This window comes from Mixophyes fleayi, chromosome 7, assembly GCF_038048845.1.
Source record: "Mixophyes fleayi isolate aMixFle1 chromosome 7, aMixFle1.hap1, whole genome shotgun sequence".
In the NCBI taxonomy this organism is placed as follows: domain Eukaryota; kingdom Metazoa; phylum Chordata; class Amphibia; order Anura; family Limnodynastidae; genus Mixophyes; species Mixophyes fleayi.
Window position 1 is genome coordinate 8,902,706 of NC_134408.1, and position 15,813 is coordinate 8,918,518.

The following is a 15,813-nucleotide window of genomic DNA, read 5'->3' on the forward strand; positions in this document are numbered from 1 at the left end:
TGGCGAAGCCAACCACGTCTTGTACTGGCTCAGCATCAGGGAGAATGCCAGACTCTTCAGGGAGTGCGGGAGATCACCCCTATTTCAGGAGTCCCCCTGACATTCAGGGAGAGTTGGCAAGTATGATTTTAGTAACGTCCTGAGTGACAGAGAGTCGTATTCTGCAAATGTTTCAAAGGAATCAGAGGCCTTTCTGTCTGACCTGCAGTAAATACTGTGAACAACAAACATTATTAGTGCAGTGTTTTCAGTCATCTCTCTCATGGTATAACATTTGGGACGCAGCATGAGCAAATCATGTCACAATGAGTCCGAAGTGTCCGGGGTGTTTTCGTGGTAGATAAACTGCTCCAGAATCTCTACAAACACAATAAAATAAATCCACTAATCTCTACAACCCAGGGATACAAGGGTTAGATAAGGAGCCCATTATTTTTGATCATTTAAAGCTGGAGCTGGGTTAGGTGAAATTAAAGGGACATATCTAACCTTTGAATTTAGCATTAACTGCGTGTTATCTCATTGTAGTCACTGACTAATCACAGTCACAATATATTTGTGCCATTTCAGATGATGGATCTTTTTGAACATGCTCTAAATCAGAGACAGGGAACCTGTGGCGGTCCAGGTGTTGTGAAACTACAAGTCCCAGCATGCTTAGCCAGTAGATAACCAACAGATAGGCGGTAAGGCATGCTGGGATTTGTAGTTTCACAAACACCTGGAGAGCCGCAGGTTGATACCCCTGGACTAGAGGGTAATGGTCATCACTGAGAGGAGACCTGGGGAAGCTGGTGCTCTCCAGCTGCTGGGGAACTACAACTATCAGCAATTCAGCCCAGGCAATGATCATAAATTAGCCCCAGGAACCACGTGGCATCCCAGCTGTTGCAGAACTACAAGTCCCATAATTCCTGCACGATACTGGATTGGTGATTTACGGCATTTATACAGTGACATGTGGATTAATGTATATTTCTTAGTCAGGGCCCAGAGCCTGCACCGTCCTGTGGGGGCAGCAGGACCCTCATGTTACACACACGCTGCACACAGCACATTATATAAGAACGCCCCTCACGTCAGGCTCCCTGTGTCTGTGTGTGTCAGTGTCCGCGCAGTGACGGAATAAAGCTCGCGGCGTTCAAGCGCAGGGTTCCCGCCACAGGCTCGCGCACGGCCGGTTGCCAGGCAGGGCTGAAGGGGGCGGGCCGAGGCCTCGCGGTGACGCGGTATTGACGTCATCGTCTCGCGGTGTCTCGCTCTCGGTGTGTGGAGGAGGAAGCGGGAGAGACACCGGAGGGAGGAGGAGCGGGGGCAGCACCGGCACACGGCCCAGGTAAGGCCTGATCGTCTGTTCTCCGTTATATAGTGTCCTCACTGCCCGAGTACCCGGATGATACCCATTATATAGTATATATAGTGTCCTCACTGCCCGAGTACCCGGATGATGCCTATTATATAGTATATATAGTGTCCTCACTGCCGGAGTACCCGGATTATACCTATTATATAGTATATATAGTGTCCTGACTGCCCGAGTACCCGGGTTATACCCATTATATAGTATATATAGTGTCCTCACTGCCTGAGTACCCGGATTATACCCATTATATAGTATATATAGTATCCTGACTGCCCGAGTACCCGGATTATACCCATTATATAGTATATACAGTGTCCTGACTGCCCGAGTACCCGGATTATACCCATTATATAGTATATATAGTATCCTCACTGCCCGAGTACCCGGATTATACCTATTATATAGTATATATAGTGTCCTGACTGCCCGAGTACCCGGATTATACCCATTATATACTGTCCTCACTGCCTGAGTACCCGGATTATACCCATTATATAGTATATATAGTGTCCTGACTACCCGAGTACCCGGATTATACCCATTATATAGTATATATAGTGTCCTGACTGCCCGAGTACCTGGTTTATACCCATTATATAGTATATATAGTGTCCTGACTACCCGAGTACCCGGATTATACCCATTATATAGTATATATAGTGTCCTGACTGCCCGAGTACCTGGTTTATACCCATTATATAGTATATATAGTGTCCTGACTACCCGAGTACCCGGATGATACCCATTATATAGTATATATAGTGTCCTGACTGCCCGAGTACCTGGGTTATACCTATTATATAGTATATATAGTGTCCTGACTGCCCGAGTACCTGGGTTATACCCATTATATAGTATATATAGTGTCCTGACTGCCCGAGTACCTGGGTTATACCTATTATATAGTATATATAGTGTCCTGACTGCCCGAGTACCCGGGTTATACCCATTATATAGTGTCCTGACTGCCCGAGTACCTGGTTTATACCCATTATATAGTATATATAGTGCCCTCACTGCCTGACTACCCGGATTATACCCATTATATAGTATATATAGTGTCCTGACTGCCCGAGTACCCGGGTTATACCCATTATATAGTGTCCTGACTGCCCGAGTACCCGGAATATACCCATTATATAGTATATATAGTGTCCTGACTGCCCGAGTACCTGGTTTATACCCATTATATAGTATATATAGTGTCCTCACTGCCTGAGTACCCGGATTATACCCATCATATAGTATATATAGTGTCCTGACTGCCCGAGTACCTGGAATATACCCATTATATAGTATATATAGTGTCCTGACTGCCCGAGTACCCGTATTATACCCATTATATAGTATATATAGTGTCCTGACTGCCCGAGTACCCAGATGATACCCATTATATAGTATATATAGTGTCCTCACTGCCTGAGTACCCGGATTATACCCATTATATAGTATATATAGTGTCCTGACTGCCAGAGTACCTGGATTATACCCATTATATAGTATATATAGTGTCCTGACTGCCTGGGTTATACCCATTATATAGTATATATAGTGTCCTGACTACCCGAGTACCCGGATTATACCCATTATATAGTATATATAGTGTCCTGACTGCCCAAATACCCGGTTTATACCCATTATATAGTATATATAGTGTCCTCACTGCCCGAGTACCTGGATTATACCCATTATATAGTGTGTATATATAGTGTCCTGACTGCCCGAGTACCCGGTTTATACCCATTATATAGTGTATATATAGTGTCCTGACTGCCCGAGTACCCGGATTATACCCATTATATAGTATATATAGTGTCCTCACTGCCTGAGTACCTGGATTATACCCATTATATACTATATATAGTATCCTGACTGCCCGAGTACCCGGATTATACCCATTATATAGTATATATAGTATCCTCACTGCCCGAGTACCCGGATGATACCCATTATATAGTATATATAGTGTCCTCACTGCCTGAGTACCCAGATTATACCCATTATATAATATATATAGTATCCTCACTGCCCGAGTACCCGGATTGTACCCATTGTATAGTGTGTGTGTATATATATGTACACACTCACACTCACTGTCTCAACCACCTTGTCTGTTTCTTGATGTGGGGGTATGGCCGAGGGAAAGTTCTCCATAGGAGAGAGCTGCAGGGGATGTAGTGTCAGAGGAGATGAGCCAAGTATCGGGAATGACCAGGAGGTTGAGGGATTTAGAATGGATCATGAATGGATGCAGGTTTGTTACAAACGTTCCTTAGTGCACAGGAGAAGGGAAGAGAGGGTAGTGGAGATATGTGGATAAGGTTGGCAGGATTGCAGGTACGAGGTGGACAGAAAGGTTTGCAATGGACTGGGGATTGTATGGGGTTCAGGGCTAGGTCGGATGTCACCAGTTGCCTTGAGAAGGAGGAGGATTTGTGGGTGTGAGGCTTATTTCTGTTCATGTAGGCTGGAGCGTGGTGGGTACAGGAGACACAACAGGTCATATGTGCAGACTAGTGAGGAGGGAAGTAGTAAAGGGGAAATCATAATAAGGGTGGGAGAAATAGGATGATGGGGGGGGGGGGGAAAGAGTTTGGAGAGAAGTATGGTGACAGTGAGGAGGGGAGGGTGTATATTGAGTTGGTGCATGATGGAGTGATGTGAATAAATGTTTATTAGCTGGGGTAGTTGATGAGTGGAAAAGAACAGTTGATCCAAATGAAGCAGAGCAATGGAAGAGGTGACGGATACTATACCGCCCCCTGGCTGGGGTTAAGAGAGTAGGCATTTGAGCTCAAAAGGTAGGTGAACAGATGTTGAAACAGCAATAAGAGTTGAGCTCTGTGGGTCCCAGAGCTGGAAAGAAATGGTAGTTCTGTAGATCCTAAAACAGTCTTGTTTTTTCGATATGAAGTAGATCCTCAGCACAGCTGTGACATTTGCCAACAGTATTCAGAAATATCCAAAGTCTTATATTTGTGAGCATAAGGAATAGGGGAACTTGGGCAACAAGCTGAGCCAGTGTACAGCTTCCTCCAACTACTGCATGCCACTCCTGTGCCCGGATTACATCCATTATAGTGTGTATATATCCCCGATGCAGTGTCCTCACTGCCTGAGTACCTGGATTATACCCATTATAGTATATATGTCCCCTATATAGTGTTCTCACTGACCGGTGAGACTTGTATTCCACTTTGTAATCATAATATATCCCCTATATATTGTCATTGCTGCCATGTGACTATTATTTTCTTTTATATAATTAAACCGGGTTCTCCCCAGAAAATTTTGCCAGCCTGGTGGCATTAAGAAATAGCTGGGTGCGGGCAATTGAAAAATATTGGAGGTTATTGCCCACAGCTGCCAGGACTGGTCAGACTGGTGTAACACACACTGCTGGCTGTAGGGCTCACATAGTGTCTGTTCTAATAGGAGAAACAATGGTTTATTCTATTATAATGGGACTCTGTTGGGCGTCAGCTGGGTGCTGTGGAGAACACGGATTATATATCCCTATGTAGTGCTGTGACCATTATATCCCACTGTGTAATCATAGTGTATCCACTATATAGTGTCTTCACTGCCCTGTGACTCGATTATATTCTAAGATCTTATCTTAATATACACTCAGGGGACACTTTATTCGGTACTCTCTAGTGCTGGGTGTAGGACACCCCTTTGCCCCAGAACAGCTAGTCTACCTCAAGGTTTGACATGCTCTGCAAAGCATTTATGTAACAAAGGGTTATTTGAGTTACCTACCTGACAGCTTATAGTGTTGCCATTCTCCACTGACCCCTCTTGTGCCCACAGAACTGTAGTTCACATACAACAAAGATACAACAGAGATTATATTGGTAATTTCTCTACTGTGTCTATAGAAACAGAGAATTACATTATTAGCTATGCAGTGTTCAGTATTCCTGCCCTTCAGTGCACTTCTCTACATAGAATATATATTCTCTGGTATAGTCCCCCTCACATGTCAGTACATGTACATAGAGATTACACACTGGGTGAAGTCCCACATTAAGCCTCAGCGTGCTGGCATCTAACGTCTGCCTGGCATGTCTCTGTATGTTGTAAGTGTCTTATCTCTGCACATGATTACATCTGTTTCTGCTGACAAGCACTTTATAATCACATGCAGCAAGCTGTGTGCAGGAGTCTCTGATGTTTAAAGGTTCGCAGTCAGCTGTTCCCCTTGGGGGAACTGATGTTACTTTTTCTGGCAATTTTCATCATTTAACACACCTAAAATACTTTACTACAGGGCAAGTTCTCTGTTTTAGATGTTGATAAAACATGTCTTTGAAGGTAAACTTGTTCCTGCGTGACATGGGGAATAGAATGGTTTATATAAATATTCATCTTTTCTGTAGTTAGGAGTTCAGGTAATATTCATTGTCTGTGTTTGTACAGATGTTGCATATCCAATAATACTTGGATGTTATCCTTTCCACATGAATGTGCAACCCTCAAAACTTACTATAATTGTATCTTAACTGCTAATATCTGCTGGTGTTTGATTTGCATCTAAAAATACAAATGGAAACATCAGTGAGACTACGGGTCACACATAGTTAACTTTAGTTCCTTGCGTTTGGGAAGCTCATAAGTCACACACATTGAATGGACCAGTTAGGTGTCGGCAGCCAAAGTTTCAATGTCATTGAGTCATTAAAATATGCCTTCCATTTTCGTACCTGTTTGTGTACTAGTAAGCTGCAAAATACTAGTACTATGCGTGGAATTGATGTAATGGATATGACTCCCAGTTATTGGTTAAACTCCCCTACCTTAACCCTCTCGGTGCATTACCACTGTACAAAGCAGCACACAGTAATACGGTAGGTGTGGATGCTCTATTGACTACATGGAATTTGTGGTGTCATAAATATATAGCGCCACTAATGCCGCAGCGCTGTACAGAGAACTCACTCACATCAGTCCCTGCCCCGTTGGAGCTTAGTCTATATTCCCTAATATATATACACACACACACACACACACACACACTCACTGACTAGGGTCAATTTGCTAGCAGACAATTAACCTACCAGTATGTTTTTGGATTATTACTCTCCTTTTGTAGAGTCCCACAAATGGTCCACAGTACCATACTGAAGGCAAACAATACATAGTATTACAGGGCAGTAAGTAAACAAATAACAATACAATTCTCAACACAGCTAATAGCCTTAATAGGCAATGGTGTACAAGGGGTATATTTGTGCCCGTGATCGTGGCTGAGACCAACCTGGTCAGAGTCACTGATAGAGGTGTGCAAACAATAGAGGAGCGGAGCTAAGGGGCAAAGTCATAAGTAATGAAAATAGGAGGAACTGGAGAGAAAGGGTCTTGCTCAAGCTTACAATCTAAAAGGAATTGGCCTATATGGGTGACACATAGGGATCTATAATCAGGACAGGTTGCAGCTAGTGGGTAGATAGAGTATGAGGTGAGGTATCTTTTGCAGGGAAATAGTTAAACAGTTTAGGCTTTAATGAACAGGTGGGTTTACAAGTGTTTGAAGCTTTGCAGGCTATGGGATAGCAGCTAGCTTCTCGTATGAGGGAGATCATTTGGGAGGCAGCACGGGAGACATCTTGTATCCCCCTTGTGTTCATTGTGTGTCCATGTCTGTTTGAGCCAGTTCTATAGGGACTAAACCAGAATTAATAAATTTCCTTGTACTTGGTGCCCTATATATTGGTCTCGGTTATGCTTTTAGCTGTTGAGCTTTGGGTATAGCTCATCTTAATATTTTACTTGTATATGTGCACTTCATCTAATAGTTTATGTATCAGCGTTCAGTGATTCTACTTTGAGCATAACATCAGGAAATTGTATCTGGGAGAGTACCAGTTTATATACTGACCGTTCGTTTTATGTTTATTCCCAGGTTTATAAAACGCTTGCCCCATAAAGCTGCACAAGGACACATACAGTGTTTAAAATATTAACCATTCAAATATAAACTCAGATCAATAAAAAGTAAATTGATCCTGGCAGCCAACTGGTTATAAAGGAGATATTGTAACTTGTCAGTGCAGCTGACACAGCTTTGCCTGTGACTTATTGCCAGAACCATCTATCTTTATATGTACTGTATTTATAGGTCCTCCTTGCTGTGCACCAGGTATGTCCCTTTAACCAAATTGTATTTTACTTGCTACGACTCATGTTTACACTTAAGAGGAAGTATTGTAGCCTATTATGCTGCCTGCTGCCTCCCTCATTTGCATTAGCGAAGTAATCGAAAATGTAAATTAACATGAGCATTTCTGGTATGAGATGTGTCCCTGAATCAGGAAATGCTTCTGTCTCCTGTAAATAGTGCAGGAAATCATTGTATGGGCAAAACCTATAGGTCTAAGAATCCAGCCTGTCATTTACTGACTAGTGAGCTATCATGACTCACTTCTCTGGTGGATTGATTGGCTGTATGAATCCTGGCTCCACCCACAACATGGCTGCCTCCCCTCTGTGTTGGTGACTGCACATCACAGTGCTTCAGGTGAATGAAAAGGAAGGTCTCAAATAAATCTATGTACGGAGATCTCGTCCGGGGCCTTTAGTGAACTGATGAGGTAATACTCTGAGCTGTGCATTTTGCAGTGGGAGGGGGGGGTACACACATTGTAGTTGATGTGCAGGCTCCAGTCACTTCCTGCGCCATTCATACGTCCCATACACAACTCACCCTTACAGCACCGTTGTATAGTTGATGGAACAGAGGGGAATAATGAGACTAGTGGTAATATGAGAGCGTTAACTTGCATATACAAGCTTACTTCTCCTATGTGGTACAATGCTACATGCCCCTGTGGCTGCTGATGGTTTGTTTTGCTGTGATGATGTAATTGATGTGTTCTTATGCCTTGTGTGAAGGAGTTTGTATGGGTTTGTCATGTTGAGCAGGGAGAGGCCTAATTAGTGTATGTCCCTGTGTCACCTCAGTGTCTCCAGGCTGCTTGATGTTCACTGTTCTCCAGGTCTCTTATAGCTCCTCTTTTATGTGGGGATATTCCTTTAACATCTCCATAGTAAATGTTATCTGATAGTTAGAAAGCCTTGCATCAGCAATTTAATCCTATTTGGATGTAGCACTGCATTCCTTGTGCACGTCATCAGCTTTTTTTTTTTTTTCATTATCAGACATAGCTAATAACATACATATTCCCTTCTCGCCACCACAGACGGAGGCTCTGAAAGGAAGAGCCATGACCGAGATTAGTGACCTCGACCGGCAGATTGAGCAGCTGAGACGCTGTGAGCTCATCAAGGAGAGTGAAGTTAAAGCCCTTTGTGCCAAGGCCCGGTGAGTGCCCAGTGTCCTGCCTTCATTATAAGCTACAGGATGGATGTCTGATAGGGACCATGTTTATCACCTGTCTTGTATCACGGTGATACAGTTCTTCTACTTTGTAAGGTCTGGTGGCAGACACGCTGACATCTGGGACATGGTCTCACTTTGTTTATCATGTAGTAAAGGTTTAAAGGGAATGGAGAGTCTTAGAAGGCTGCACCTGGCCTGTGGGTTATGGGGTGGGACAGCTGTGGGGTGTAAAATACTAATAAAATGTATATATGTGACAATGTCGTCTCTTCTACAGGGAGATTCTAGTGGAAGAGAGCAATGTCCAGAGGGTGGACTCCCCTGTCACGGTAAGACGCGTTACGTCATTCATTGTACTGACTCTTGTGTAAGATAAATATTCATCAGACATTCACACAGCCTGTGAGGACACTGTGGCATCTCCTTACTCACCATTATTTCCATCAGTCATACATTAACATAGCAGTGCCGGTGATGCTTCTCTGTAGATGTACAATGCATTCCCCTGAAGGGGAAGTGCCACATGCATATCTCCCATCACTGTTGAGTTCAGTGGTACTGATCTCCCCTTCTATCTTCTCAGGTCTGCGGAGATATCCACGGCCAGTTCTATGACCTTAAGGAGTTGTTCCGGGTAAGTAAGAATGAGCGTGCGATCTGTCATTATGTCCTCTCTGCAGTGCTGTACAGACATACAGAAGATGAGCTTAATAGACTCCTTCTGTACCTGGGGTTTGGGGTATTTAGCAGGAGGTTGTTCTACCCTGTATATCCTTCTTGTATTTCTACATCTTTCTAAATGCTCTGCTCTTAGGTTGGGGGAGATGTCCCAGAAACAAATTACCTGTTCATGGGAGACTTTGTTGACCGTGGCTTTTACAGTGTTGAAACATTCCTCCTCCTCCTAGCTTTAAAGGTAAGACCTGTACCATGCTCACTCTCTCCCCATCTTGACAAATGTCACGTCTTACCCAGAGGGGTCTTCCAGTTATAGGAGTGTTGCCTGACTCTTGTATTCTGTGGGTTCCTGACTGCTTATCATTAGTAATTGTTTTTTGCAACCTCAGGAATATACTTATTATGTAGTTTGTCCTTTTAAATGACCAGGTAGAGTGTAATAACACCGTATTGTATAATGTCTATCTGGCAGGTCCGCTACCCTGACAGGATCACACTGATACGCGGCAACCATGAAAGTCGACAGATCACACAAGTCTACGGCTTCTATGACGAGTGTCTGCGCAAATATGGCTCTGTTACAGTGTGGCGGTATTGCACAGAGATCTTCGACTATCTTAGCTTGTCCGCCATTATCGATGGAAAGGTGAGAAAACGGTTGGGGAAGGATTCTCGTTCTCTGCTGTAGCACCTATTGGCACAATCCAACTCAAGCCACTGATGTTACACCTCCCTTTATACCGTTGAATGTCCTGTAATATATCACAAAACAGGGGGAAGTTGCTATAGGTCAGAGGTGTGGTCTTGATTTAGAATCCCAAATAGAGTTCCGGTCTAGAGTTTCTAGTAAACCTTGTGCAATAATCATTCTTGCCTGATATTGTCGCAGACTCTGGGCGATAAACACAATCAGCTAATTTAATAAGACGTGGAAATGGGTAATAAGAAAGACTTGTGGTGGGACACAAGCTGCAGCATCATTTCATCTGGCCACACTGGTGGGTATATTGGGCTGAGTGGCTGAATCACTGCTAGATTCACTGGGGCCTCCTAGTGTGGTCGCAAGAGGACTTTGCAGATGGTATTTGGGAACTGCACTCGTTTTTGTGCCGTACATATCTCATTTCAGTGTGTAGCGTCCTGTTAAATACTAAACAATTATAATACAAAGACCTGCACTGTGTGACAAGTGGTCTTTCCACAGCCTTTTCGTCTGTGGCTGCACGCTGCCTATTCACCTTACTAGTCATGTCTGTCATAGATGCTTGTAGGTGAGCAAAGTCGGAAACTGTTTGGTCTGTTTGGCCCCAGACATAACTATATTGGATGGCTTCAGATGCTCAGGGCAAATCGGCTGGATCACAGGGGCTGCTGTGATAGGCCAATGAATGCTCAGTAGTACTTTACTGGTTGTTATAGATTTATCAGTATGACCAGTTTGGTGGTCATACTAACCAGATTGCCCTTATCAATAGGAATGTGATGCTGTTAATGGCATTTGTATGAATGTTGAGTCAAACTCTTTCCTGCAGATCTTTTGTGTACACGGTGGATTATCTCCATCGATACAGACCCTGGACCAGATCCGAACCATTGACCGCAAGCAGGAAGTCCCTCACGATGGGCCAATGTGTGACCTCCTATGGTCTGATCCAGAAGGTAAGCTTCCCTGGCTGTCGCCGTATGAGGTTTGTCAATCTCCAGCAGTCCGTATCGGAGCTAATCCTGGTTGTTCTCCTCCAGATACCACTGGGTGGGGAGTGAGCCCTCGGGGAGCCGGCTACCTTTTCGGCAGTGATGTCGTAGCGCAGTTCAATGCTGCAAACAACATAGACATGATCTGCAGGGCACACCAGCTGGTTATGGAGGGCTACAAGTGGCACTTCAATGAGACGGTCTTGACTGTGTGGTCAGCGCCAAACTACTGTTATAGGTAAGCCGGTGTCGGTACGTGATCCAGGGCGAGTTTCCTCGGTGTACTGTTGTGTAACGCTGCTCTCGCTCCTATCTAGATGTGGAAATGTAGCTGCCATCCTCGAGCTGGACGAACACCTTCAGAAGGAGTTCATCATTTTTGAAGCTGCTCCGCAAGAGACCAGAGGCATTCCCTCCAAGAAACCAGTCGCCGACTACTTCCTGTGACCTGCCCCTCCGATTCCAGGGCCCTCTCCACTGTTTCCTCCTGATGTCTCTTGAACGTCTCCGAGCGCCTCTTTCACCCCTTCTCTCTGGCTGCGGGAACTCTGCATTCTATGGGGCAGAAGAGCCCGCGGACTTTGCCTCTTTGCTCCCTGTTTAGGTGTTATGGGGGGTAACGTCCTGCAGTGAGGTGGAGGGAGTAAGGGCAGCGTGTATCCAGACCTGGGTGCACTGTATTCTGACATTGGGGCAGTTAATAACCCTTGAGGGGGATGGTGGGGGGTGATAGAGGAGCAGTGCTCTGCAGGCTGGAAGATTGAGCAATGTACTGTCTCAGGAAAGGGGGTTTTCTTAATGCTCTGCAAGACTTTCATGGGGGGAGGTGCAACAGAGCGTGGTTTCAGAGAGGGTGGCACGTGGGGCAGTGTTATGCAAGGAAACCAAAATCCTTTCACTTTTAGATGTTTTTAGGAGTTTCTTCCTCTATATTTTATAAATTCCTAAAACCCAAATTCCAGTCATTCCTCTCTCGATCCCAATTCCCCTTCCCCCGTCCCTGTATTAGGCTGGAAGTGGTCTATCCCAGCTGGGATGATGCTAATTTGGAGTGCCTTAGTGCAAAGCAGACCCTGGGCCCACACTCCCAGCAGGACTGAGACATGATGTGCGGTTCCTGACACGTTGCCATATAATGTGCGTCCCCAAGACACAAACTTACCTTCAGTTACAACCCTCACCACTATTCCTGCCCCATGTAGGTGTAATCAGAGTGTGAAGATGCAGAGCACTGCAGGGGTAGGGTTACCATTATACAGTTGATGTTTTATAATTTATCCTCCCAACATACATGCTCTGAATTATTCCCCCTGTGAATCCTCTTCTCTCCGCCATCTTTTTATATCCCCCGATCTTTACATGTGGAAGCGCAAGTCCTTCGTTCCAGAGCCTCCGCTACATCATGCGCGTTTATCAGTCAAAGTTTTTATTATTTTTTATTTTACTTTTTTGGTAGATACAGCCACAAGTCTGCTAATAAAACAAGAAAAAGGATTAAAAAAAACTGGAAATATCAGTACGCGCATTTTGTTTTTTTTTGTTTACATCATCCCACTGTAGTACATGTTGGCACTGCTTAAAATGAATGGGGGGGGGGGGAACCAGTGCGAAGCTGGAAAACGATTCTCGATGATGGCCAAATCCTGACTGCTCGTGTTTAATGTCGGAGTTCAACGTCCGAGTCTCTTGGTTGGGTGATAATGGAACATTGGTGTTACAAGTGGGGAATCGCAGGGTGGCTGCTGCTTATGTTGCAAAAGCACAAACTGTAACCGATGTGCAGGCAGCCGTTCTGTGGGGTAATATTGCCCAAGGAGTAGTGAGATGAGGTACCCAACGCCCTGGGATCTATAAAACCATTCTCTTCTCTGCCGTTCACTGATCGGCCTTACAAACAAAACATAAGGGAATGTTGAGACTGCAGCTGTATTTTGTGGGCAGAGGTATTGGATCACAGTTTGGCCACGTCTTAGTCTTCTGGAATAACGACTATAAAGCACACAGAGCACGTTTTATGTATATAGTTTGTGTTGGGGACCTTATCTGTAGAAAGCAGGTGGAACAATGAGTATATTTCCATTCTCATGTGTTGGATTAGGTTAATGTAACATTCCAATACAAGTACTTCTGTGACTGGAAGCCGGCGTGTTACCCCCATGTGTCTTCGCAGAGACTCGTCGCAGCAGAGTTTTTACTCAGATCTGTGCTCCTTTTGCCTCTGGTCTCTTTGAGGAGGAATTGAGCAGAGGTTTAGTACCGTAATTACTGGCAATGCGCAGTGTCAGACATTGCGACTAATTGATTTCTATCCACACCTCCTTGGTGTATATGTGAATGTTCCTATGTATGCTGTTTTGTTTCCTGATCCTAAAATTCTAGGGAAATGTTTTTGTTTATAGACCATGATTCCATGGTGGCCCGTAGAGCTGGTCTCACAAGGGCCACACACAGTGCTCTATTGTCCATCGTTTCAGTGTGACCTGTGTGTTTATCACATTTTCACCAGTGAAGGCTTACAGGCACTGGAACAATTATTCTGGTGCATTTTACAATGTGCCTTTGGGACATGGCATGAAGAACATCTCTGGAGTGGCTCTTGGCACCTTGGACGTCTGCTCCTGTCTCATGTACCTAGTTCTCCAGAACATGCAGCTCATGGGACTAATGTTGGGGACTCAGGATGTGGCCATTGTTTAGAAAGTATTGCTTCTGTTACACATGTACAACTTTGTAGTAATCTGCCTGTCTATCAATAGAAATATTTGTGTATTAATATTGGTATTGCCTGTAGCTGTATTTCAGGGGGGAGATCCAATTAGCCGTGATGTTCCTCAGCATTGTGGCTGCCCATCTTTACTGTTACAGTAAATTCTCAGCTGATTTTTGCTTGCACCTCTAGGGGGCTCGAGGAAAATCAACGGAGACGTCTTGTAGTCTCTCCCCCTGTGTGTTGGGGTGGGAGTACTTGCTTATCCTGTATATTGTGGGCTATGGCAGTGACAGAAGACAAATCTTTTTAAATAACATTTTATTAGGTTTATAGCAAATATTAACATGGTAACAAATAAGTGAGAAAACAAGAAGAAAAGAGGGTTGTAGGTAATAGTATATTTACTACTTTATAATCAACAAGCAGTCCTATAACATCCATCTGGTGTAGAGGTTACCTAGAGAGGATTAAGAAGGGACACAGCCAAGGTGCAGTTGACCTGTCATTATCACTTGTCTGTGTCATGTGGCAGATAGGGGTTCCCCTTCCCTGGAGCCAGGCCATTGTGTAACTGTACTGGGCTCCATGTCTGTGTGAGACCCTGAATCTCTGGACTTTGTAGAGCAGAAATCATTAAATTGCAGGGGCTTCTCTGAGTACACCTTGCCAATGTTATGAGCATTACTCAGGTGTTTCCTTGTGGGGCCTCCTTAACATGTACCAGTACCCACCGTAGCTATAGAACTAATCCCTCCACTGGGAAGCAGGTTATGGTCCTAGGTGTCTGATTACAGTTCTCCTCTATACTGTTTCAGACCACCGTATGGCAGCCTCTGATGTTTGTGTGAAACATCTAAACTCTTAATTTAAACAAGCACAAGTTCTAAAAATTCGAGCGGCACAAGGGTGGCGATAGAGGCAGCAGTTTCATTGTGGTATTGACAACTCCATCGTTCCGCTTAGCTGTTAGATCTGTTGTCGGGAGCAGAGTCACAATGACTGCGTTTGGTAATTGGTGGGAGTGAGATGCCCGTTTGGTATATTACAGGACCCCTCATCTTCTTGAACGCCGTAGTGTTGTGGCAATATTGCTCTGCCGGTCGTGGGGGACTCTGGTGGTTTCTCCCCTGCAGGATGCAGTAGGAATGGGGGCTAATTACTATCTTACAGAATGTTTTACTAGAGGATTCATAGAGGCTGGTGTAGGGGAGGAAGTTGTGTTTACACCTTCCTGTGTAGTCGCAGCAGATGTTAGCGGATAAGAAGGTGTGAAAACAGACACTGAGATGAAAGGGGATGGAGGACAAATGGTGTCTGATCTATGGGGAGGGGGTGCAGGTGCAGACTGGATGATCCTAAGAAGAAGACAGACACAGGCTCACATCAGTACTTGTGATGGAACTACAAGTATCTGTAGGAGACTGCCAGGGCATGCTGGTACTTGTAGTTCCAGTGCATCACAGAGATACGGCTTCCTTAAGACTGATGGAGAAGCTCGGTTACGGTCATTAAACAAACGTGTAACATATAACAGTGTGGGGACAGGTGCTGCTAGGTTACAACGTGACAGCAGGACATTTATGGGAGAATATTCCACTACAAACTTCTCACCTCCTAAACATGCCACAGACACATGTTTACAGCTTCTTTTAATGAAAAAGCTGTGTCTACAACAGAGAGAATACAACAAGACAAAAATAATTCCAGAATCTGCACAGATGTTAAGACCACACCCAGTAAACGGTCTTAGGGGTGAAGGTTTGTTTGTTAAGGCGCAGTAAAGAAGCCTGTGCCCCCCAAACACCATTTAGTTTGTCAGGTGACAAATATAGAGAAAAAAAAAACCCATACACTACATATCAGCCAATACAGTCCCAATGATAATGGTCTTGTAATGGAGCCACATGCAAGTTGTTGACCCATTGAGAATGCTCTCTGCCATTTCTGTTAGTCTTTGGCGGAGATGCAAATTGATGCGAGGTTCCGTAGTAACATTTGGATATAGTTATAGGTGGAGCAATG

The 15,813-nt window shown here is 44.4% G+C and overlaps 1 protein-coding gene across 1 annotated transcript; it reads left to right on the plus strand.

Annotated features, from left to right (window-relative positions):
• The first annotated feature begins 1,158 nt into the window (after positions 1-1,158).
• Positions 1,159-12,597, plus strand: PPP4C (protein phosphatase 4 catalytic subunit). Its single transcript, XM_075178949.1, has 9 exons — positions 1,159-1,336; positions 8,569-8,690; positions 8,986-9,037; positions 9,292-9,342; positions 9,523-9,624; positions 9,859-10,032; positions 10,919-11,045; positions 11,130-11,319; positions 11,399-12,597. The coding sequence occupies exons 2-9, from the start codon at positions 8,593-8,595 to the stop codon at positions 11,526-11,528; spliced, it is 924 nt and encodes a 307-aa protein (XP_075035050.1). The 5' UTR covers positions 1,159-1,336; positions 8,569-8,592; the 3' UTR covers positions 11,529-12,597.
• The last annotated feature ends 3,216 nt before the right edge of the window (positions 12,598-15,813 follow it).